Source organism: Spermophilus citellus, assembly GCF_964194105.1.
Source record: "Spermophilus citellus genome assembly, chromosome: 6".
In the NCBI taxonomy this organism is placed as follows: Eukaryota; Metazoa; Chordata; class Mammalia; order Rodentia; family Sciuridae; genus Spermophilus; species Spermophilus citellus.
Genome location: NC_138187.1, coordinates 74,810,152 through 74,836,849, shown reverse-complemented (window position 1 = coordinate 74,836,849; position 26,698 = coordinate 74,810,152). Strand labels below are relative to the sequence as shown.

Genomic DNA, 26,698 nt, shown 5'->3' with positions numbered 1-26,698 from the left:
CTGGACTCATTTGTTTATTCTCTAGTTAATTCTTAGCTTACCTTCATTTTCACTAGGATACATTCCTTGATTTCCCACTTTTCTAGCATGGTTCCTCCTGTGTACCATCAGAGGACCCTGAATGTATAACTATCATTGTATATTCTCTGATAGTTTCCTTTTTACTTGTATGAATCCCTACTAACCTATAATATCTTAAGAACTGGAACTGAGTCACATTGCACAGGACACAGTTTTATACTATATAAGAACTTGCTAAATATTTGAAAAATAAATGTTTAAGTGTTAATTATGACAATTTCAGGTGCTATATTAAGCTAGTGAGGTGTATTTCTTTATTCCTTATAAAGGTTTCATAAAACTTTGAGTCAATTTAAGAATCTATGTATAAATGTACCATATATATATATATATATATATATATATATATACACACACACACACACACACACATACACACATATACATATATATACATATATATATAAGTATACATACAAAAATGTGTTTGCCTAGTGTTTCAGTGTAGAAATAAGAAAACTGATAGCAGAGCAAATGTAATATAACAAAATTGGAATAAGTGAGGGTCAGGGTTAGAAGTCTACTTGCTTGAAGTGTGCTAAATATTTGACTTGAGTTTTCTAGTTGCAAATTACGGCCAATGAGAATTTTTTGTTGTTTTTGACAGGCAGGATTTATTTCTTTGTTTTCCTTGATCTTCAGTACACATCTAAAAAGACTTTTTTAAAATTCTTCTACAGATAATTTTGGTTTCAGAGTTCAGTTTTTCAGACTTCTGTCATTCTTGGGCAATCTTATTATTCATTGGAGAAGGTAGCACTGATTCAGTTCTCAAAAGTTACTTGTAGAGATGGTAGTATTTTAAAGTGATAGTAAATGACTTTATAAGGACAGCAAAGCTTGTTTATTTGCTGTTTTTAATTTGCTTCTCCTACCCTGAGGTTCATGGACAAATCAGTGTATGTATGGCAGACATCTGACATATAAACATTACTTAGAGTTTCTTAATTTCAAAACGCTTCCTATTTAGTAGAAGCAAACATAAAAATATGTAGTTTATATTACAATATAAGTTATAAATAAAGATATAAGAGGTGAATAAGTTTTCCAAGAAAATATACTCAAGTTGTGTTATTCTAGATCAGAAGGGGAAGAAAAAAGTAAGAAAGATGTTCGGACAATGGTGGAATGGAATGGCATGGTACCCATGGTATAGCAAAGATGGAAAGTGTGAAAGGCCTGATGTGTGCTGGGAATCACCCTGTTACTAATTGATTGAAGATACCCCTGGAGATACTGACAAGGATTGAAGAACATGTAGTCCTAGGAGCACGCTAAGCAGCTTAACTCTTAATACTGAGAAAGCTCATAAAGAACTTTTAAATGGAAATAGGATAGATGAATTTACAGAGGCAAGATTAGAAGCCAAAGAACCACAAAGATTAGGCAAGAAATTCTATAGTGTTTAACTGTAAGATATGATGATATTAATAGGGAAGAGTTACTTAGGAAATTAGCAAATAATTTTATGTTGGGTATTATGATAGGGGAACAGTGCTGAGCAGACATAAAATAAATATTGGGTGAATTGTAGAGTTTTGTTCCAGGATACTGGGTAGACAGTGAAACTTTAAATTGAAAGTAAGGAAGTATATAGTTAGAATAAATACAGTAAAAGCTAATATTCTTGAAATGTTTAGTATGTGCTAGTTTGCTATATATATCACTCATTATTAGTTCATTATACTGTGATATATAGTTATATTACAGTAAGTCAAATTTTTTACACCAATAGGAACCACAATATTGCATTATCACAGTATAGAGGCCACGTGTGTTAAGCTCTGGAGCACAAGGCCTGGCTCTGAATTGAAGTTAGTAGGATCTTAGAACCCTCTCCCCGTCTCAGTTTCCCATTTTATAAATGAGAAATACTATTATAGCTTCCCCCTAAGTTATTACAAGAAGCAAATGAATCAATATATATAAAGCATAAAGCAGAGTGCTTGGCAGATACTAAACGTCCCATGCCTTCCTAAGTGACTCTGGAATACTAGATGTGACAATAGGATAATTCCTTAAAATTTCCAGGCTTCTCCAATATGTGACTCTTTGAGAATGAATATTACAATAGTGAGGGTAATACAGAGTATCTATAGACACTGATGGAAAGGTTTCTAGAAATTATGCTTGAGTCACCTAGAAATGTCTGTTACACAAGTCAGGATTTCATGACTTGTAGACTACATGCTAGTAAACTCTTAAAGTTTATTTGTTTCAAGGGGAAGAATTCTGCTTAGATTCACATAAAATACTTAAAAATTCATAATGATTTAACTACATGACAGAGAATATAAGTAAATGCCAAAAGAACTGGGCCTCTGTCATTGCATAATCAGTTAGCTATCTGCCTCAAGAACCACAGAGGCAAATCATGTTTTTCATCTTTTCTTTTCAAATGTGCACTCTCTTTAATGAAAATTAAATTCCAATATAATACAAAAATAAGGAAATATTTGCTTTCTTAAAGAGATAGCCCAGGGTGTATATTCCAAAACAATAACAGAATTTAGATTTTACATAAAATTTGTGGGAAAATAATAAATTATAGTTACAAATTAGTTTTTTAAATAAATTATCAAATATCATCATAGACTCAAAATCACAAAAATATTCCACTTATAGGAATACAAAAAATACAAAACTACCCCCCAAATACAGAAGTTGAGTGAGTTATTCAGTCAATGGACTGGCTTGTAGCTGATACTGTAGTATCAAATGGGTTCTTATAAAATCCACTCAACACCACAAATGGGGCTGTCTGGAAACACTGATGACCTCTATCTCAGATTTCTTATTCAGATCTATGCTTACTGATGATTGGAGGCAATTAAAGAATTTTAACAGCAAAATCACAAGTAATAGTCAATGTATCAAATTACTTTGAGTAAGAAGCCTGAGTCTGCTGACTAGATAGGGCCGGGTTTGCAGATGGTGGGACTGCTCCTTGGCTGAGAGAAGACAGTTGCTCTGGAGGAAGACTGTAGCTCTGGAGATGACTCATCTGGGCATTCCCTGCAACCAGGTAAGCACCACTCTGATGAGGCCCTGGATATACCTAGGATGGTTATTGAGAAAACATACTTGATTGTAAAACTTTCACACACATTCCAAACATTTTCTGAAGAGGCACTCAGCTACAAAAAGAACACATATTATTTCTCTGGAATCATGTTTTAAAAACTTACTTCTGTCAATAAGCATTTTATAAAAAACACTTTTTAGTGATGTGGACAGCTGAGGATTTTTGATTTTAAACATTACCTGAACTCTTATTTATTGCAATACAGAAGCATTAAAGGAAACTACCTTGAAACTTTATACTAACATAATATTTCTATTACATAGACTTAATATTTTGCATAATAATATGGAATCCAAAATGACATTTAGGAGGCACATTTTAGGAGACTACAATGCCATAAATTCTATTTATAATATAAATTTCCTAAACTGCAATTTATTGAACCTGGAGCAACTTAACTTTCTAAAGCAAGGGTGAGCAAGTTAACTTTCTAAAGCAGGGGTCAGCATGTTTTCTTATAAAGGGCCAGGTAGCAAATATTTTAGGACTGTAGGTCATATGGCCTCTGTCACAACAACTACAATCTACAGGTATAAAATGTAGCTACAGACAATGAGAATAGCTATGTTTTAATAAAAGTTATCTAAAAAACAACAAACAAACAAACAACAACAAAAACAGGAGGCAGGCTGGATTCATTTGCTTACTACTATATCGAAAAAATTGTACTGTTTTTAGTCTAAAGAGATTGAAGTTTTTAAATATCAAAAGTCTTAAACATGGAATTATTAATATTCTATAATATTCACTTTTAAAAGACAACTTCTGTCTTTGTAATAAAATTGTTACTATGTGGGCTGGGGTTATGGCTCAGTAGTGGAGTGCTCGCCTAGCACAGGTGAGGCACTGGGTTCTATCCTCAGCACCACATATAAATAAATGAATGAATGAATGAATGAATGAATGAATGAATGAATAATATTGTTACTATGTGTTAAATCAATATGACAACCACCAAGAGGCAAGGACAATAATCACCCTGGACTTCTGTTAAGCCACAACACATACCATTTCAGAATCCAAAAGGTCTTCATTATAAACATAGCTCTACCAGCTCATATAACTATTTTACTTTTTTCTTTGCATGAATGTTTTTTTTTCGCCTGACTCAAACTAGTACTGAAGACCCTTGAGAAGATATCATCTAGCCTTATGTTTCTAGGGCTTGGCTGTTAGTTCCAGGTAGTGCTAGACCCTCATCTCAGAGAAAATGGCCCATTAAAAAAAAAAAAAAAAATCTGAACAAAGTTTGTGATAAATCTTTGTAAACAAAAAAGAATCTGGCTGATTATTCCTTATACCTGGAAATTGCTGAATTTATGGAAAAGGGGCTCTTAAACAGTTGCTTCAGATGAAAAGAGAAAAAAGGGGTCTACATTGCATTATATGCATTTTATGTGAAAAAGGGGGAAATCCCTTTTAAGCAGCTTTTTAAAAACATGAAAATATTACATTTTGTTGGTTAACAGTTTTTCAATTCCATTTTTCCCACTGCATTTAAGTTTTCCTTTTATGTATTGCTAAAAGTCATTAGATATTTAAGAAAATTTTCCCATCTCTGAAAATGGTACGTTTTAATTTGTGGGTTTCTTTAAAAAATACAATATTGAGATAATACATACAAAAGGCTGTACATATGTAGTGTACCCAATTTGAGGAGTTTGGCGATAAGTACATACTTGTGAAATCATTACCATAATCTATGCAATGAATATCCAACAATCCAAAAGTTTCCTGGTACTCTATTATTTTTGTGATAAGAACACTTCGTATAATCAGGTCATTGTAAAATAAAAAATAGCAGATACTCAGAAGAACTTAGTAATAATTAAAAATTTGACTCAATAAATTACAGTTTAAAAAAACAAATGAAACTACAGTTCTTAACCAAATCATTATATACAAAGTTTAAAAATATGTAGATATTAGGTCCTCAACTTTAAAGATTCTTATTCAATGGTCTAGAGTAGAACCAAAATAACTATTTAAAATAAAATAAAATAAAAAGATTGATGGCTGATTTTGCTGCCTATTGCTATATAAGAGCAATACAACCACTGGTATATTTAATATATTATAAATTGCATATATCGAGTAAAAAATTGTATTAAACTTTATTCTCCTTCTAAACATTACTTTTAGAAAATTTCATATTTTACAAAAGTACAGCTATTACAGCAATTTCAAATGCATAAGAAAAGTTAAAACAATATTCTTGAGCTTTTAAAAGCATACCTGAGAACCAGAAACACCAGATGACTGCATATAATACTGCTGATTCTGTAATTTTGCATACATGGAATACATGGGATCTTCATTCATTAACTTAGTATACAACGAAAGTGCCTCCATCACTTTAACATTAAGTTCTGAGAGTTCTGAATGTTTCCTGAAACATTACACAATAATTTGAAACATAACTGCTTACTTAAATTATAAAATATTCTAAACTATGACATATCAAAATAGCAAAAATTAATATTGGTAGACATTATTAAAGATTCAACCTATGTAAAATTATCTTGTATTTTAGTGCTAAGGCAACCAAAACTGTTTAAGATTTAGGTACTGTGCTGAGGGGAAATACAATTTATTACAATTGACGGTACCCTGAAATACTTAAGATTTCTCCAATTATTAATAAATGAATCATTTATGGGCTCTGGTAATGCCACTTTAGCAAAGATGACTGCACTAGGCTACTTAACTCTTATTTGTTTAAAATATATATATATAGGGAGAGTCGATTAAATCCTCACTTTTAAAAAGGGCAAATGAGTCAAATTACCCACAGCTAGTTGAAAACAACTGAATAAGGAGTGGTTTCTGTGAAAGCAAATAGAGCTCACTCTGAAGTTTATAGAGACAGTTTTAAGGACAAATATACACAATACAGATATAGTCCATTTTCTTTTACCTATCAATATCTTCCAGCTTTTCATCAATGAGAGGTCCCATCTGGTGACACATTGCTAATATAACAAGATTTGAAGAAATAAGAAAATGCAATAAAAGAAACTGAACCATTGATACATAATTACAAAATTTTAATAATAAAAGATTTAATTTGGAGCAATAAACTTTATATTAATTAACGTTAGTCAACAGAATCCAAAACTCATTTTCTCAGAATATGACAGTGACAATCTACAATACTAATCTCAAAATTAAGAATTTTTTCATTTCATAAAATTCTAGAATATTGAATTAAAAGTTTAATTTGGATAAAAAGTATGAGAATTCAAACTTCACCCAAGGTTTAAACTGCATTTTAAAGAGTCAGAGTAAAGCTGGGTTCAGTGGCATAAGCCTGAAATCCCAGTGATCCAGGAAGCCTGAGACAGGAGGATTGAATGTTTGAGGCCCGCTACAAAAACTTACAAAGACTTTTTTTTATTTTCTCAAAAATAAAAATTCATACATACATAGAGCTGGGGATGCAGCTCAGTAATTCAGTGGTAGAGCACCAGTGGGTTCAATTTCCAGTACCACACCAAAAAAACAGTAAGACTGAGAAATGTTTTGTTTAAAATCATTCTTAAAAACCATTCTATAACAGTGCCAGGCAAGATGGTGTACACCTGTAATCCCAGCAGCTCAGGAGGCTTAGGCAGGAGGATGGTGAGTTCAAGGACAGCCTCAGCAACTTAGCAAGGCCCTAAGCAACTCAGTGAGACCCTGTCTCTAAATAAAATATAAGAAAGGGCTGGCAATGTGGCTCAGTAGTTGAGCGTCCCTGGACTCAAACCCCAGTACCAAAAAAATAAAAAATAAATCTATAACAGAACAATAGATAGAACCTCTGATTATTCTCTTTGCAAGGTAAACAGAAAACGGGTTTACCTTCTAGATGAAGTAGCTCTGGTAGATCTGGTTGATTATCACTGGGGTCAGTACTTTGCAACATCTGTAGCAACTGGTCCATTTTATCCTACAGGAATTAAGTAGTTAATATAAAAAACAACTGAACTTTATGAAACATTATGTTTTCACTTCTTTAACTAGATAAGGGACATAAAACTTTCATCATTAAGTTATAGAAACTTCAATTTTGCTTTTATGTTTTAGTATCCCAAGTATTATCTTTAATACCATGTGTAAACAGTTGAGCGCTATTCCTATGTATTTTAACAGATATTCTCTAAAATTAGAAGAAACAGAACCACATTTAAACTTAAATGTGTGAGTTCTTCAATCTTTTATATCATGATAGAGGATTTCACTTTGCTTTGTAGATGCTGCAGCTTAGACACACAGGGCAGTTGTAATATCTCTCTCAAGATGGCTGTTATGACTAACAACTCAAGTCATGAATACTTCACTCAGCTCTATTACAACTGTTCTTGTAAGCAGAGCTCTAAGGATTTATTTTGTGTTTTCCTTTTTTTACTTTTTTCCCCCTGACAATTTTATTCCTGATTCTTTTTTTTTTTTTAAAGAGAGAGGAAAGGGGGGGGGGGGAGAGAGAGAGAGAGAGAGAGAGAGAGAGAGAGAGAGAGAGAGAGAGAGAGAATTTATTTATTTATTTTAGTTCTCGGCGGACACAACATCTTTGTTGGTATGTAGTGCTGAGGATCAAACCCGGGCCGCACGCATGCCAGGCGAGCGCGCTACCGCTTGAGCCACATCCCCAGCCCCTGATTGTTTTTTGTTAGTACAGACTTCACCATTTCTCTAAAAGAACACTTTCCAAATTTTGTGCTCCTGTCTCCCCTAAAATAATGCTAAACTATCTATAAATATATTTACATCTTTTAGAGATGATTTTTCATTTTCTTCACAAGTTTAAAATAATACAAAACATATGACTGCCAGGTCATTAAATATTGGCATCTTAAATAAAACAGTTCTGCTTTTACATATATGCATTTAAAAAACAGCCTGGGGCTGGGGATGTGGCTCAGGGCTAAAGTGTTTTGCCTATGAAGCCCTAGATTAGATCCTCAGCACCACAAAGAATGAAAATAAAAATAAATAAATAAAACCATCTTTGTTAGGAATTTCAAATTGTTTATTTTTCTCTTTGATCTCATCAGATTTCCACTCAATTTTTTTTAAAATTTTTTTTAGTTGTAGATGGACACAATACCTTTATTTTATTCATTTTTATTTTTATGTGGTGCTGAGGATCAAACCCAGTGCCTCACCCATGCTAGGCAAGCGCTCTGCCACTGAGCCACAACCTGGGCCCTACCCCTACAAATTTTTATCTTAGTGTAGTATAACTGAAAGTCATTTACTTATGACTATATCAAATTTCCTCGCAATAAAATTATGTATATAAACTGACAATGCTCCAAGTATTAAATTCATCTGTATGAGTTAATGATTACTATGGGTCAAAATAACATATTTCAACTTTTAGAAAATAAAATAATCCAGCAATCAGCACTGATTCCATTCTTATTTTTTTTTTTTTTTTACAGGTAGAAGTGACAAAAATCTTTATTCATAAAATAGAAGCTTTTACAGCATCATCATTAAGTCCTTATAGTATCCTCTGCATTTAACACCAGGGATTATAGTGGCTTATCATTAAAAATTATGTTTAATTATCTACTAGTTGACAATTCATTTGTTCCACCCACTTTTTTTCTTTTTCTGTAACAAAATATATAAAACCATCTGATCTATTTTACTCAGTCATTTGTCATTACTTTCTTAACACCAACTCCAATATTTGAAATGGTCCCTGTAAATTTTTATACTGTAAGGCAATGCACCACAGTAAGGTTCAAGATGAGCCAGGGGTAAGGCTTTCTTCTGTACTAAGTACAAAGGCAAAGGGAAATTATAAAAAGAGAGGAGAAAAAGAAATGACCTACAGTGTCAGGGTCAGTACTTTGATAAATTTTAGGAAAGAGTATTTATGGAAAATGAGAAAGAACTGAAAAGATTCTTCTAAAATGATCTATACCCAGGGATCAGAAAATTTTTTTCTGTAAGGGCCAGAGAGTAAATATTTTAGGCATTGCAGGCCGTATTATTTCTACAGAGGTTACTCAATTCTATGCCAGCACAAAAGTAACAAAAGAAAATATGTAAACAAATGTAGATGTGTTACAAATTTGGCCAGCAGGTGATAATATTCTATATGGCTTGAAAGTTCCATAATTTAATATTGTACTATTAAGTTAACACAGCTATGTTAATAGTTTTTCAAAAAAAGGAAATAACATTAATAAGTTTGAACAGGAAAAGACAACCACAAACATGCTTAAATCTGAAAAAGTGAGCAATTTAAATCTTTTTTTTCTTATTTGTAATAACACAGAAATTTCAACATTTCTCTAAAAACACACTTCAAATTTAGTGCTCCCGTCTCCCCTAAAAGAATGCTAAACAATGCTGAATAATTTGGCAGTATCAACATGTAAAACACACAGATCCTTCAATTCAGCAAAAACTTATGTAAATAGGATATTGTGATTTAAAAAGCCTATATTTAAATCCTAATAATACAAGTTTAGGCACTATTATTGGCTCCAAAAATGACTGTCACCAAATTGACACTGCATTTTCAAACAAGTCACTGAAAGTAAGCATTGTTACAGATAATAACAATGACATGGAGACATTTAACATAAAGTTAGCATAAGTTTTTCCCAAAAGCTCAAATGTGTTCAATACAAGAAGAAACCATGGTTTATTCCATTGACAATTTAATCTTTAGAAACAATAGTTTGGCTTATTCAACAAATTCATTCAGTAAGTTTGCCTTTCTCACTAATGTGCAAACAATCTTACTATGCTTGTTGGGTATAATTGGAAAACAGGTACTCTTGCATAAAATCAATGAGTGTAAAAATCCTATTTTGCTGAAAAATTTGGCAGTATCAACATGTAAAACACACAGATCTTTCAATTCAGCAATTCAATTCTTGTACATCTTAAAGAAACACCAAGATAAATGTTGAAAAAAATGTCACTGTTTGTGCTAGCAAGAAAAGCTGGAAAATTCCCATCAGTTGAGGAATTAAATAAATCAAGAGTATATCCATGAAATATAAAGCAGGAACTTAAAATAATGAGGTCCTGATAGAATTAAAAATGGGGGGGGGACTGGAGAGGAAATTTCAAAAGCGATCTGTGTTTTGTCTATGTTAAGTTCTTATTATAACAAAAAAATAGATTACTCAACTAATTAATTATTTTAAAAAATTCCAATTTCAGTACAAAGTACCAACCACTATTACCAAGGAAATCACTTACTTCATCAATAAAGGCTGGTTCCGGCTCCGGTTCTATTGTTTCTACCTGAACATCATCACTAAATTGTACCGTCTTCTTTTCTGTTTTAACTGTAAAATATGTAAAAATTATCTTTTCCTTATGATATATTTAAAATTACATTAAGAATTTTAAGTTCTAAGAGAAAATTTAGATTTTTTTCTTTAATTTCCATCAAGCTGAGAAATTTAAGGAATAATTGGGGTTGCAGATTTAGGCAAAAAGATATAACAGTACTTTATGAAATTCAGTCAAGATTTCTCAATATTCTCTTGTTAAAAATTTTGTTTTCCATGAAAAAGACCACTAAAAGTAACTCATTTCTGAAATGAAAATTATTCAGCTATCACATTAAGAGAATTCAGTAAACTGTTCAGGAAAAAAAAAGTTTTATAATCACATTAGTAGAATCTTCAACTTAAAAACAAATCCTTTTTAAATTATTGAGCCTTCAAAGAAAAATCTCATTTGGAAAAGAAGCACACACTTTTTCACCAAATAGGAAAATAGCTATATATTCTCTGACCAGCCACTCATAATTTCTACCAAGAGAATGACAACCTCCAGGCAAAAGAACTTTTTGTCAGTGGTCTTGGCAGGGATCTGAATTTTCCAACAAATCAGCCTATATTTTCTAGTCACATTATACTTTAAAATGAAAATGTGGTCATCAAGAGATCCGAAAACCATTGGTCAGAAACACGTTTTTCTTTTGTTCACCAAAGCAATTTTTAAAAATCATTTAATACAACTTGTAAATATGTGAATACAAGGTTGTTATGAATATGGCAAACTCCAAATAATAATACTAAGAGGCATGTAAACCTCTAAAGGAATGACCTCCTCCCTTCTTTGTTTCCTCTCTTTTTTTTTTGGGGGGGGGGCAATACTAGAGATTAAACCCAGAGGCACTCAACCATTGAGCTATATCCCCAACTCTTTTTATTTATTTGTTTATTTTTAAATTTTGAGACAGAGTCTTGCTAAGCTGCCAAGGAAGGACTCAAACTAATGATCCTCCTGCCTCAGCATCCTGAGTTGTTGGGATTAGAGGAATGAGCCACTACTCCCAGTTTGAACTTCCTCTGTATTATTTATCCTTATATCAATGAGGTCACTTAAAATTTAAAGGAATGGTAATAATTAAGATAGGGATATGCCAGCAGCAGCACAATTAATGAAAGGAAGTAGTATTTACTAAACTATTAGATGTACTTAATAGAATATTACACATCCCCCAGCAAATCTCCAAAACAATACTATGATATATGCCCACTTAATAAATAAGGTGGTTAAGAAAGGTTAATAACTCTTCAACAAAGAAAACTAATAAATGGCAGGCTTTGATTTGAATGCCAATCTACTGTTTTATTAGCCCATACCAGTGGAAACCGGCCTATAATTTTATTCAGAGAACAAGTAATCATATCACTTAAGCATTTTGTCTTATGTGCTTCCATATTAAACAGAAATGGTTTAAATTCCAACATAAGAAATATACTTATCCCATTCAAACCCCATAAAGCAAAATTATACCATATAAAAAGAAAGTTTCAGCTGATTCATTCCCCATGGGGGAAAAGAGATCTGCTACAGGCATATTTGCTTTTTATATATCTTGAGCTATTAACAAGTACAAAGCTGGGACAGCAGTGCATTGGCTGTTACTCATGAGACAACACATGGCTGACTTCATATGCTGACAATGCACAAGTTTGCAGCCCTTTCTCTCAGAGGCACTAATATTATATATGTGTGTGGTATGTAAAAAATACTATAAAAGTGTTTTCACAATCTTACTACATCTCTAAAACAAAACAAGCTAAGTAGGGCATATGCTTCTATTTAACAGGTTAACACAATGAATAAATTCCATAACACTTCTTAATGGAAGTGTTTTACAGTTTATAAGGGCATCTAGGCAGATATATAAATATAATAAAGAAAAATCCATAGTCTATGTTAAATTAATCTTAATAGTCAGGGTTTGAATTCTTAGATTATTCTTCTGGTAAATAAAAAATAAATGCACTTTTAAATACCCACCTCAGACACATTAGCATTTAAAAGTAATTTCTCAAATTTCATTGAGAAGATTACAAATTACCTTTGATATGTTGACAGAATGAAAAATACTCACTCATTTCTGGTTCAGCAGTGAGATCTGCAGTCACAAAATTAGAAGGAAATAACCCTATGCCTTGATGGGTTTCACCTTTCCACCAGTTGGGATCACTATGATAAACAAAAAAGAATACTTTGTAATAATAAAGACTTTTATTTCTATAAATCTTCATCTTTTATAGTGTTTCTTATTAAATTAGAATTTTATAACAATCTAATAAAGGAGCCAAAGAATATCTTCATTAGAAATAAGAAATGAGGCATTAGAGAAGATAAAAAGCTATTAATCACACAGTTCTTTATCTTTTTAAGGGCCAGCGAGTGTTTTGGGAATCGAATAAAAAACTATAAATCTCTCCCCAAAAGAGGCCCTATTTATAGTTAAAAACTGTCAACTTCAGAGAGTTCTTTCAGTCTAGCATAAAGGTAGGTTCATTAATCCAAATCTTCATTCCTAAATCATTTTTCTTTCTAATACACATCAGCAAGTTTTTTCTCCAACAGAAGACATACAAGAGGATATCTTTTACAGCACAACTTTCCAAGAAACACACTCCCTGATGTGTACGCACATTCACCACTGTATCCCCACTGCCTAATACATGAAAAGCTAACAAGTCTTCAGTAAAGATTTTTTGAAGGAATGCAGGACCAAGGTTTTGTGCAATTTCCAGTTAACTGTCTCAAGTTTACATGATTTTTCTTCCTTAAGAAATCATATGAAAATAAAAATCCTACAGAATGTTTATCCCTCTAAAATTCTTATGTTGAAATCCTAACCCCAGAGCAATGATATCAAGATAAAGTCTTTGGGAAACAATTAGGTCATAAGGGCAGAACATTCCTGAATGGAATTAGTGACTCCAAAGAGCTCATTCACCTCTTCTGCTATGTGAGAACAGAATACTAAATGACCATACAAAAATCAATAGCTTTCCTCTACACCAATAATAAATCTGCTGAGAAAGAAATCAGGAAAATAACACCATTCACAATAACTTATAAAAAATAACAACGCAAGGAATAAATTCTATCCATGGAGGTTTAAGACCTCTACAATAAAGAAAACTGAAGAAAGATCCTGAAGACGACACTAAAGAAGACTGAAGAAGATTTTTAGAAGATAGACGTCCCATTGTTCATGGATAGAAAGAATTAATATTGTTAAAATGGTCACAATACCAAAAGCAATATACAGATTCCATATAATCCCTATCAAAATAACAACGATATTCATCACAGAACTAGAAAAGTTAAGTCTTAAAATTCATTTGGAAGAATAAAAGACCCAGAATAATGAAAGTAATCCTAAGCCAAAAAAGCAATGCTGGAGGTGTCATCATATCTGACTTCAAAGTATTAGATTGCAGAATTATACTAACAAAAGCCACATGGTACTGGTATAAAACCAGACACAGACCAATGCAACAAACTAGAAGACAGAAATAAGCCCCACAGATAGAGTCATCCAATTCTTGACAAAGCTGTCAAAACCATACATTGGAAAAAAAACAACCTTTGTAACAAATGGTGCTGGGTTATCATTTTGTAGAATAAGATTATATCCCTCTCATCCTGCACAAAAGTCAACTCAAAATAGCTCAAAGATCTAGGTAGACCAAAAATTACGCCACACCTAAGAAAACACCGAGGGTCAGCACTCCAACAAATGGGCACAGGCAATAACTTTCTAAATAGGGCTTCTAAACCTCAGGAAATAATACCAAGAACTAATAAATGGGATCACATCAATTTAAAAGGCTCTGCACAGCAAAAGAAAAAACAATCAACAATGTGGAAAGACCTTACAGAATGGGAGAAAATCTTTGCTAGTTACTCTTCTGACAATATTAATATCCAGAATATATAAAGAACTCAAAAAAAACTTAACAACAACAACAAAAAACCCCGAAAACCCAATTAATAAATGGAAAAAATGAACTAAATAGTCACTTCTCAAAAGAAATACAAATGGCCATCAAACATATGAAAAAATGTTCAACATCATTAGCAATTAGGGAAATAAATGCAAATCAAAACTACACTGCGATTTTATTTAATATTTATTTTTTAGTTGTAGCTGGACACAATACCTTTATTTTATTTATTTATTTATTTATTTTTTTAAATGTGGTGTTGAGGCTCAAACCCAGGGCCTTGCACAAGCTAGGCAAACGCTCTAGCGATAAGCCACTACCTCAGCCCCTACATTGAGATTTTATCCCATCCAGTTAGAATGGGAGTCATCAAGAATAAAACAATAATAAATGCTGGAGAGGAGGTGGAAAAAAATGAACTCTTACCCTGTTGGTGAGATTATAAATTAGCACAACCACTATGGAAATCAGTATGGAGGTTCCTCAAGATTGCAAATGAAACCACCACAACACCCAGCTATACCACTCCTCAGTATTTATCCTAAAGAATTAAAGTCATCATACTAGAGTGACACATGCATACCCATGGTTTTTAGCAAAACATTTCACAATAGCCAGATTGTGGAACCAGCCTAGGCGTTCATCAATGGATGGATAGACAAAGAACATGTGAGCATATGCACACACACACAATAAAGTTTTATTCAACCATAAATAATAATAAAATCACATCATTTGCAGGAAAATGGATAGAACTGAAGAATTTTTTTCCACCTCCTCTCCAAAAAAACAATTCATTTTAAGCATTTAATATTTTAAATGAAATAAAACGAACTCAGAAAGTCATGAACCTCAGACACTAGAATGGCAATAAGTAAATCAATGGAAGTGTAACCGATGTGATTCTGCAATCTGTATACGGGGTAAAAATGGGAGTTCATAACCCACTTGAATCAAACTGTGAAATATGATATATTAAGAACTATGTAATGTTTTGAACGACCAACAATAAAAAAAAATAATAAAAAAAAAAAAGAAAAGAAAAAGGAAACCCAAGGCAGGCAGTGTTGGGGGGGGGGGTGCGCTCATAAAAAGAGAAGGGAAATGAGTATAGTAGAGGCAAGGGACCAAGGGGAGACAAAGGGGAAACACTGGCAAACAATACTGGCCAAATTATATTGTTATATCATGTGAATGTATGAATATATAACAACAAAGCCAACTATTATGTACAACTATAACGCACCAATAAAATATAAGGAGAAAACACCGCATAGTGAATAGACTTCCATCTATGAACCAGGAAAAGGGCCCTCCATCAGACATAAAATCTGACAATGCCTTGATCTTGGACTTCCTAACCTCTAGAACTATGTGAAAAAAAAATTCCTGTTGTTTAGGAGTCACACAGTCTACAGCAATTTGTTATAGCAGCATAAAAGAACTAAAACAATAAGTGATACTTGAAATAACCTTGAACAAATTTGATAATATTTCATTATCAATAACAATTCATTTTAAGCAAAGCATCATATAGCTGCAGCTGTTTTTTTTTTAAGAGAGAGAGAGAGAGAGTTTTTTAATATTTATTTTTTAGTTTTCGGTGGACAACATCTTTATTTTATTTTTATGTAGTGCTGAGGATCAAACCCAGTGCCCCGCGCATGCCAGGCGAGCATGCTACCACTTGAGCCACATCCCCAGCCCATAGCTGCAGTTTTAAAGAGAGATGCATTGTAACACTATCCCTATGATAATGTAAATGTCTAATTCCATGTAAAGTTATTTTGATCCACATGGATACACTGACTGTTCTATGTAAATAAATCAATAAACTATATAAATGTCTTACAAATTCAGTGTATTCTCTAAAACTTTTAAGAATCTATCCTCCACACAAAAAGGTCAATATTTTGACTACATTTTGTAATTGAATTCAATAGGAACAATGTAAAACACAAAGGATTTTACATTGTTTCACATGGATAGTCAATTAATGATTAACCATTACCTGTCATCAAGAACTGTTATGATTTCCCCAGCTTTAAACGTAAGTTCATTATCTTCAGCAGCTTCAAAGTCATATATAGCACGAACTTTTCGGCCTTCATGTTGGTGGTTAGTTAAAAGATTGGATGTGCTTGGATACAAAGTGGAAAGAGTTGTTGACTGCTGCCTTTGCTCCTTGAGGGACAACTCAATGGCTGAAAAATAATGAGTTTTAAAATATCCAAAATTTTAATATAGCCACAATCCAAAGAAGTACCAAAAGATATCTCAACAGAGTATTACTTTTTCAAAAGTATAGCTGGAAACTAGAACATATCCTAATATAATATAATGAACAGAAATCATTTGTCAATAATATTCATATAAGCACAACTGAATATGTAAAATTTGATGAGAAATTCATGACTTTTTATTGAACAGATATAATTAAAATTATTGGAGATTAAAAAAATAAATTCTTGAATATTTTATGAAATTTAGTAGCAAATATTTTGCATTTTCTTTCAACTTTTAAATGTTTTTCTATAGCAAGTTCCCAAAACGATATCAAAATCACATGAGAAATCAAGAGTACCATGCCTCACTGCAGAACTGCTTAATCACAATTACAGTCTCAAGGGCAGTATCTAAGAAGCTGGATTTTATTGTTACAAAGATCATTCTTTTGTAACCAGTGGGAAGACTCACCTAACAAATCTTAAATGTATCTCCTCTATCTCTGCCATTACTCCATCAATGCAGATCATCCTCACCATGCATCTCTCAGAAACAATTATGTAACTGGATTATTCTGCAATACAATCTTAATGTACTCACTACCCTGCCTTCAACTGGAACCATAACCCTTTCTGAACCCCTGTTCTAGAGTGATATAAAGAGCTAATATGAAAATAAAACTTTAGAACGAGGGGAAGGGAATGCATCCTACACACAAAATGGTAAAAATCCTAAAAGAAAAGCAATTTAACATCAAAATTTATAACTTTTGGGGGGAGGAAAGTAGCTGGGACTGAACGTATGCCCTAGTGTATGCTAAGTATGCACTCTAACACTGAGCCAGCCCCTAAAACTTTTATTTGGTAAAACATGTCATTATCAAAGTTAATAAAACAAAAGGCAAGGGTAGATGTTTACACAGATAAAACAGCAATAGATAAATACCTAAAATATTTATATCTTTAGAAATATCACTATTTTAAAAAAAAGAACTTCAAAAGGAAGATAATTCACCTAAAAAGAAACCAGAACAGCCACTACACGCACAAAAAAAGGACTCAACCTCACTAATCAGGTAAATCAGGTAAATAAATAACTGGATAACATTTTGAAACTATCAGGTTCACAAAAAAATTAACTCTAACACCACCAACTCCTGTGAGGAGATTAAAAAATAATCACAGCTTCCATACATTGTTAATGGAAAAAAAAATCATGCAACCCTTTAGAAAAGTGAAGATATATATACTTATCTCATGTTCCAACAATGCCATTTTTAGTGCCACATGATAAAGTCACACATATATGTAAAAGAGAATACATAGAGGATATTGCAGTACTATTTGTTATAGTGAAAAAAAACAGTAACAATGCAAATGTCTATTGTAGAAAAAGTGTGCTATATTACTACACTAGAATTTTATACAGTACTTAAAACAAATGAACTTGATTCGTCTGTGTCATGAAAATCTCAAACATAATACATGAAAAAGCAAGCTGCAGATGATAGAGTGTACTGCTTATGAAAAATGAATTTGTTGGATAGCAAAAAGTAACTCATATGGTTTTCTGGATATACAAAGAAATGAAAATACTATAAAAACAGACTGAAAAGAATCATGATAATAGTTGCCTCTGAAGAAGAGAGACAAAGTAGATGTCTGCTTTAGATATAAAGTCCTCTATTTCCTTTAAATATTTCAGGGACTTAAAAATGCACCTTTTGCTAAATCTTCTTCTTCTTTTTTGTTTGCTGCAGTCCCAGGATCCTTGGCTACTAGAGCTGGGCTTGCTTTTGCTTGTTCTGCAGCCTAAAAATAAAGAAACCAATATTTGAGGGTTGTTCTCAAATTTTCCCACTACACTTAATTAAAGAACTTGCAAGAACCCTCTCATCAGCCCACTACAGATTTCAGAAGATGATGGACGTTCAAACTGAAAGTTTCCACTTTGAAAGGAAGAAAGAATAGTCAGAACTGGAGTAAAGACACTGAGAGTAACTGGACACTTACAGTAAACAGAGCTAATACATTCCCAAAGATTTGTAAAAAGAGGTTAAATTAAAAACAGAAAAATGGTATGAAGAGACTAGAGAATATTTTTTTTAACTTTAAAAAAATTCTAACACCAGAAAAGGGGTTGGGAGAGGAAAGTAGACAATTATTTTAAAAACAAATAGATTTTAAAAAATGTAATACTACTCCATTATTAGATTTTATTGCTTCCTTTAGATCAAAAGCCAGGCTGTTATCTTCAGGAACTGAAATTTATATATAACAACATAAATGCTCATGAAATCCCACTATAAACCAAAATACAAATAATTAATTTTGACTGTCTATTACTGCCTATATATTTTATAGATAAGGCAATGTACAAGTAAGCAAATATGAAAAATGATTCACATGTCTGGAATTACAAGTTTCTAAGCCTTATGTTTCCATGGCTTCTAAGTTTATGTACATTCCACACAAATCAGAATCCATCTTATTTTACCAGCCTCATGTTCAATCATTCTACCAGTTACCAGGAACTGCTAGCAGTTCCTGAGCAGTCTATACACTGGTACTTCTATACCTATGACACACTTTTGCTCCACTTAACAATGTTCTCTCTCACTGGCTCCTTATGTCATATCCAACTCGAGAGTCAGTAAACAGCTAAAATATCACTTTCTCAATAAAACAATCCTAAACTTCTTAACTAAAAACTTTTTCTTCTATATTCCTCTGATAATACTTTTAATCAAGGTACTATGGTATGGGTGGAAAAGAAGGAAAGTTGTGGAATCAGGCCAACATAGGTCAAATTCCACAAATTTAACACTTTTTCTAGCAGTCTGACATTGGTGCACTAAGCTCTTTGCACAAGTTCCCCATCCATAAAATGAGAATAATAATAGCACCTGCACTTCATGGGCACCTCATAGCCCATTTAGAGGACTAACATATGTAGCCTGCAAAATCAGAAGAGATGAGGATCATTCAGGGTTTAAAACATAAATATAACATCACCTCCAGGGGTTTATAATATATGTAGAGGTAATTCACCTAACAAATATAGCACAAGCATGGTGAGGCAGGGAGTAAACAGACCTACACTGTTTTTAAGATTTTGATATTTTTACAGCAAATGATACAATATTAGTTTTAATTCAAACAGATTGTGAAAAGTAACAGAGAGATGTTGTAATTCCCCAGAGCAATCAGGAAGAAAAATGGAACTCAAATTATCATACCTACAACATTTAGAACTGTAGCTGGAACACAGTATAGGCAATAAATCTCAGCTTCTATTATAATTATCTGACTACATTTCTTTCTCCACAACTGGACTATATGCTCCTTGGGAAAAAGTACCTAATATTACAAGTACTTGATAAATGTTTGTTGAGTGTTAAAAAAAAAAAAAAAGCCAAAATATTCAGCATTAGAGCAAAATATATTACTCTTATTTCTCGATGTATTTCATACTGTCAAATGCTCTGGCACAGGATGGGCATAGTGGTGCACACCTGTAATCACAGCAACTCAGGAGGCTCAGACAGGAGGACTGCCAGTTCAAAGCCAGCCTCAGCAACTTAGTAAGGCCCTAAGCAACTCAGCAAGACTGTCTCTAAATAAAATATTTTAAAAGGGCTGGGATGTGGCTCAGTGGTTAAGCACCCCTAGGTTCAATCCCCAGTACCAAAAAAATTTTTTAAAAGCACAAGTATTTACTTTTAGAAAAGCAAATTTCCAAAAAAGCTTTTTGGAATTCACTTGAATACAACTTTAAGCACTCTTAATTTTGACCCATCTCCAGTTGTAAACTTATTTAGATAATGTTTTCATTATTCACTTCTGAAAAATTGTAAGTATACTTGGTCAGTGATACTCTATAGTTCTTAGTGACACAATGATACTTGTCATATTAAATAATCTAATATAGTAAGAGTGCTAGACTTAATTCTATCAGTACATCAAAAATTAGTGCTAACAGAAATGTATCAGCATGAAGTGGGTATCTGAAGTATGACTATTCTTAACATTTTTACATTATTTTCTTCTGTACTTGCATGAAAAAATAAACATGGAAAAATCTTTATATTTTCAGGCACTTTTGTTAAGTATGCTACGACAAAAATCTAACCTGATAAAACTGTAGCAATGACTTAAATAATTAATTAGCTTTAAAATCTAGAGGGAATTCTGCAGCTGAACCCAGATGAGCCATTTTTTCATTAAACATGATACTCTCTGATTTCCAATAAAAAACTTTTCAGAACCACAAAAAAAATAAAAATAAATAAAACCCACTATTCTTTTATCATATTTTGGTTTTTATCTAGTTAATACATTTCTTGTAGCTGAAATATACCAAGTATAACAAAATTAGCTTGGGATATTTTATAACATCTAGATCAAAAGTACAGATTTAATTTTGCTACTGGTCCTCTATATCCTAAATATTTTGAATAAAAGAATCATCTGATTTTTCTTGTCAATCAAAAAATAATGCCCTTGCCAGTGTTTGCTTTATTTCTTTGCACTTTGAAGCCTAATCTGGACAGATACATATCCACTAAACTATATCAAACAGAAGATAAGATCAGGTTGGAGAAAATCACTGGACTGAAAATCATTATCCTTGTGTTCTAGTTCCAGCTCTGTCAACTACTAGCTGTGGCCCTGGACAAGTGCCTTAACCATTTTGAGTACCAGTTTCCTCATCTATAAAATGAGAGAAAAGGTTAGACATTCCTTTAAGTTATTCCTATAGCTAAGATTCTAGCTTAACCAAGCAAGGCTACATGTCAAATATATCATTACTTCTTTCTCTTATAAGATTAAGTCCATTTGTGGAGTGAAATGTCGTTTTCACTTGCACTGAAACCTCTACTCTAGAGTTTTGCTTTTCAAACTTCAGTATGTTCATAGAATCATCTAGGAATCTCATTAAATGGAGAAAATGAGTCCACGGGTATGCAGTGCCACAGGAGAGGCTGCATTTTTAATAAGTGTCCAAGTGATGCTGATGATGCTCTCCAGTAAATCACATTTCAAGGAACAAGTTCTAAAATAAGTATAGAAAATGTAATTCCAGGGGCTGGGGTTGTAGCTCAGTGGTTGAGCACTTGCCTCACATGTGTGAGGCACTAGGTTCGATCCTTAGCACCACATAAAAATAAATAAAGACATTGTGTCCATCTACAACTAAAAAAAAATATTAAAAAAAGAGAAAGAAAAAAGAAAATGTAATTCCACTATGTATCTGTGTTCTTTGGTTCTCTACACTGAGTTTACTCACTGGTAAACAAGCACTGTTTTTTCGTCAAGAAATTGATAATATCTTGGATTACTCTACATAAAATTATTGCTTAATTATACAGATTCTTGCAATTATTCTTAGTAAAGCCAGATAGCAATTATGAATAAATAACTTCTCAAAGACATAGCATTGTAAAAACTAATCAAATACCAAAAATTTAAATTATGAAGGAAAATGTCCTCTGTTTGCTTCCTCTCTCAGATATATTTCTGGATCTTCATATCACAAGAGCACTCAGATAAGATGGAAATACCTTGGGAAGAAAATCTATACAGATTTGGTTTGAGAATCTAGGAGACATCTGTAAGCAGTCAAAAGCCCAAAGGTGAGCCCTCCACAACTGAGTGTGTTCTGTTGATGATTTCATGCCTCTCATTATATTTTGGCCTGATCTACACAGTAGGCAAAGATGGTATACTAAATTACCACACATTTTAAGCCCCCTAGATTAGCTGGACATCCTAAAAGATGGTTACCCAGAATAGAAAAATACAGGAAGGGAATAAAAAAAATACACCTTGATTTTTTTCCCCTACATAACATAAATCAGAGATGATCCCATTACAAAATTCCATGTGTTTGTGTGCTATGCGTATATGTGTTTGTGTGTCTGAACGTGTGTATAAGAGGGAAGTTAACCCTTTTAGTCTGTCACATCTACTGGGGGAAAGGGAAAAGACTCAGGTATATAGGTTAGCTCATATTAAGAAAAATGTGTTTCTCTTTTCATTCAACCCTCATATCACTGCCCTATTTTCAATACAGATGTTCATAAACTTCCTAATCAAAAAAGCCATAACCTCATCCCTAAATTTTAAGGATAATAAGACTGTCAGTGTGACCTCACCCAAACAATTTTGTCTACATTAAAACTACACCAAAAAAATAGAAATTACAAAATATTAAACAAATTCATTTATAAAGAAAAGACAGTGAGAAAGTGGAGGTTGGAGCACATTAATATTTCACAACAACATTTTTCTGGCACCTTTGAATCCATCACTCTTATTAAAAATTCCTCTGAAATAGTAAAAACTACATAGAAAATGGACAAAGAAAAGAAAACTTCAACTGAACATAGTTATTTTATAGAAACAAACTATAGCACACACACACACATTACCTGAGAGCCAATAGCTGGGAACGTAACTCCTTGTTCCTTAAGGTTTTTAATCATTGCTGATATTAGACTAAGCTGTGGGTCATTCTTGAATTCATCTGTCCATTCAACCATAAGAGCCTTTAATTTTTCACATACTTTAGGATGACCCTAAGAAACAAACAAAAAAATTTAATGAAAAAATACCAACTTCCTAGCTAACAACTTAGTACAGACACTTTAAATATAAAAATTGCAAAAGTATTGTAGACATCTTTTTCAATCACAAGTCACCTCTAGTTATACATGTGAAATAACTACACTAGACTACACATGTTGAAATAGAACAGTTACTGGGGAAAAAACATATTATTTCATACTATGGGGGAAAAAACAAGGAATATGCCATTATATCTCACTTCAAAAATGAAATGTATTAAATACATAATAACACTGTGGAGATCAGAACAACAGGACTTAGACTCGAGTATTTTGCAAATTAAGCATGTCAGGAAGACAAAAATAGTTTTGTTTTGCTTTTTGCACAATTTTTAAAGACTGCAAGGAGACAATGGTACAGTTCCTTGTATTAATTCCTGACTTTTAATGTTCTTAACTGTGTATTTTTACCACAATGTTTAATAATCTGAGGCTTGGTATGAGGTACTTACATGTTAATCATCTTGGAAAGTTCGTTTTTTTTTTTTTTTTTATTTTAGTTCTCGGCGGACACAACATCTTTGTTGGTATGTGGTGCTGAGAATCGAACCCGGGCCACACGCATGCCAAGCAAGTGCGCTACCGCTTGAGCCACATCCCCAGCCCGGAAAGTTCGTTTTTTCAGAACAAAAACCCCTCCTTAAGTATAAAACTGATGATATAAATTATAAAACATTTGGAAAATAAAGTCCTCTCTGTGATATGTAGTTGCTTTTCAAAATACTTGATTACACTAATATGTAAGTTTTCATATTACATCTTCACTTAAATTATAGAAAACATGAGAATAGAATCTCTTTTGTACATTTTGATCGACATTCAGGACATCAAAAGACAATGTTTATTATTTAACAGAAAAAATTAAAATAAGTAGCTGAACACAGCAGAAAAGGATCTATCACATAATCATATCTGAAATGTACAGAATTTAAAATTTTTATGACATTTCTATGCTGCTTTTTTCTACTAAAATCTGGAATTACTAATTTTTGTCCCCCCCCCCAAAGCATTTCCCCTTTTGGTAGTTTTTAATAGTTATTTTTAGTTATTGATGGACACAATTCTTTTATCTATTTATTTTTATGTGGTGCTGAGGATTGAACCCAGTGCATCACACATACTAGGCAAGTGCTACACCACTGAGCCACAACCCCAGCCCAACCCTTTTGATAGTTTTTATATATAATACCAAAAATTTTTTAAAGCCAGAAATAGTTATCTTCAGAATGTATAATTCTTTACTAGAAAAACTCAAACTGTACTTATTAATTTTTTAACTTCTTTGAATTGGGGGATTTAATTTTTCACTTTACATCCAAATATGCAGACAGTTGTAGGGTCCCCCAAACTCCCACTTTCTTAGTCTTCATGAAGAAACAAAGCACTCTGTGACCCATCCAGCTGCATGTTTTCATCTATAGGCCTGAATCCCAGCCAGGGCTTTGAACACTCCAGGCATTGATTTAAAAAAAAAAAAAAAAAAAAAAAAGCTGTTCAAGGGGCTGGGGTTGTGGCTCAGTGGTAGAGTTCTTGCCTAACATACACAAGGTGCTGGGTTGGATCCTCAGCACCACATAAAATGTAAAATAAAGATACTGTGTCCTCCTAAAAAAAACCCTTAAGAATAAATATTAAAAAAAAAAAAAAAAAAAAAAGTTGTTCCAAGCTATCATTCAAAACACTAAAGACTGAGTAAGTTTGTAAATACACAGAAACCTGCCTTGGCCTGAGCCAAATTCCATAAACTCACATATTTACTTTATAACATAACCTGCTTGTTACAGACATATCTGGATAAAACATTTCTTTTCTCACTGGACACTGCAACTTACACTGTAAGTTCGACTTAAGTTCGAATATCAAATGATTTGGACTGATCACCCTGGCATTTGGTGATTCTTTCTTTGGAATTACATCTGACCCCATCTCTTGATGATTTGAGGCAGTCCCTAGTAGGAAATCACCTGCCACCACTTTTGTTGCCAGTTTGGTTAGACAAAATAGCAGTACCCTATTAAAACCCTGAGATAGCCAAGCAGTGATCTTATTTATATAAGATGAAAATTCAACAGTGCCCTACATTCTGGCAGTATTCCTGAAAGGTTCTACTTTAGGGAACCTATAAAAATGGTTACAAAACCTGTGCCTAAAATAGACTGGCAATATTTAATTAGCTATAGATAAACATATTTTCTTATCAGATGAAGGAATGAGAGTGAAAAAGTTAAATATATCTCAATATGACTTGAAAAAAACAACTCTAATAATTACATAGATTTGTAGTCTTTCCGTAAAACAGTATTTATTTGTATAACGGAAAGACAGTCTAGAAAAGGTATAATGTAGAGAAGAGAAACACAGAATAGTCCTTTGTGATATAAAATATTAAGAAGCGAACAATAAATACATGAAGACTGCCTTAATTTCTGGCAGTAGTGTTCCTTACCTTATTCAATACGTTGCTTACTTCACTAGCAAAATCTCTTGAACATACTTCTAAATGAAAAATTTTGCCACAGTTTGATACACATGCTCCTAGAAGCTAAAAGCACACAATCAGAAATTAAAAGGGTTCAATTTTGGTAGGTAATGTTGTGGCAAAGCTCAAAAGGAAACCACTTACAGTCAAAGCTTGCATAGCAACATGGGGATCTTTGTGGTTCACCCGCCTCATAATAGACCGAAGACAATCTTTAGGCCTAAAATATGAGAAATTAAGCAATTAATAATATATCCAGCACCCACCTTCAATTGTAGGCAACAGACTACTATACAAAAGAAACAGTATGGTGAAGTACATTTATTTTTTATCAAGGACGTGTTTGAAAAATGCCACATTGACTAGTTCCTTTAAAACTTTAAGCAAATTTAATGAGCTTTCTTATTTACCAAGCATAAATTAGGCATTTGGGGTTAATGCTGGTTGAAAAACATTTTGAAAATAAAATGGTAGGCCAAAACTTCCACTCTCCATCATGACAGTATAAATGCAACCAAATTTATATTTCTACTGTAAACAATTTTACAACAAAAAATGTTTAAAATAAATATAAATTAAGAGATGCATCCTACAGCTTCAGTAGTGACAGCAACTCCCTCTGGGTGCCATGCTAGCAACTCCCCAGGAGACCTTGCAGCAGGACAGCTTTGAGTCATGGTAACCATGTGCAACAAAGGAGATAATCAAAAGTACACTACTCAGGCATTTGGAGAAATATAAAAGTAAAGGACAATGCAGTGTACAAGTGTGGCTCAGTGGTAGAGCACCTGCCTAGCATGCACAAAGCCCTGGGTTCAATCCCCTATACCTTAGGGAGGGCAGAGAAGGGGAGAACACTGTGGCCTATGTCAAAGTTTTGTTTACTACGGTACAGGAACACCAGTATGGATCTTCCTGATGAAGAATTAATCTAAATGGAGAGTTTAACAAAAAGTACTACCCCACCA

The 26,698-nt window shown here is 32.9% G+C and overlaps 1 protein-coding gene across 1 annotated transcript in view; it reads right to left on the bottom strand.

Annotated features, from left to right (window-relative positions):
• Positions 1-26,698, bottom strand: part of STAM (signal transducing adaptor molecule) — a 68,643-nt gene that overhangs the window by 7,301 nt on the left and 34,644 nt on the right. The window contains exons 3-13 of the mRNA XM_081298424.1: positions 25,875-25,950; positions 25,698-25,793; positions 23,057-23,203; positions 18,344-18,434; positions 16,409-16,601; positions 12,537-12,631; positions 10,379-10,467; positions 7,010-7,097; positions 6,084-6,138; positions 5,402-5,555; positions 2,964-3,139 (exon numbers count right to left, since the gene is read on the bottom strand). Of these exons, the coding sequence (XP_081154550.1) occupies positions 2,964-3,139; positions 5,402-5,555; positions 6,084-6,138; positions 7,010-7,097; positions 10,379-10,467; positions 12,537-12,631; positions 16,409-16,601; positions 18,344-18,434; positions 23,057-23,203; positions 25,698-25,793; positions 25,875-25,950 (1,260 nt within the window). The remainder of the gene's footprint in view (positions 1-2,963; positions 3,140-5,401; positions 5,556-6,083; positions 6,139-7,009; positions 7,098-10,378; positions 10,468-12,536; positions 12,632-16,408; positions 16,602-18,343; positions 18,435-23,056; positions 23,204-25,697; positions 25,794-25,874; positions 25,951-26,698) is intronic.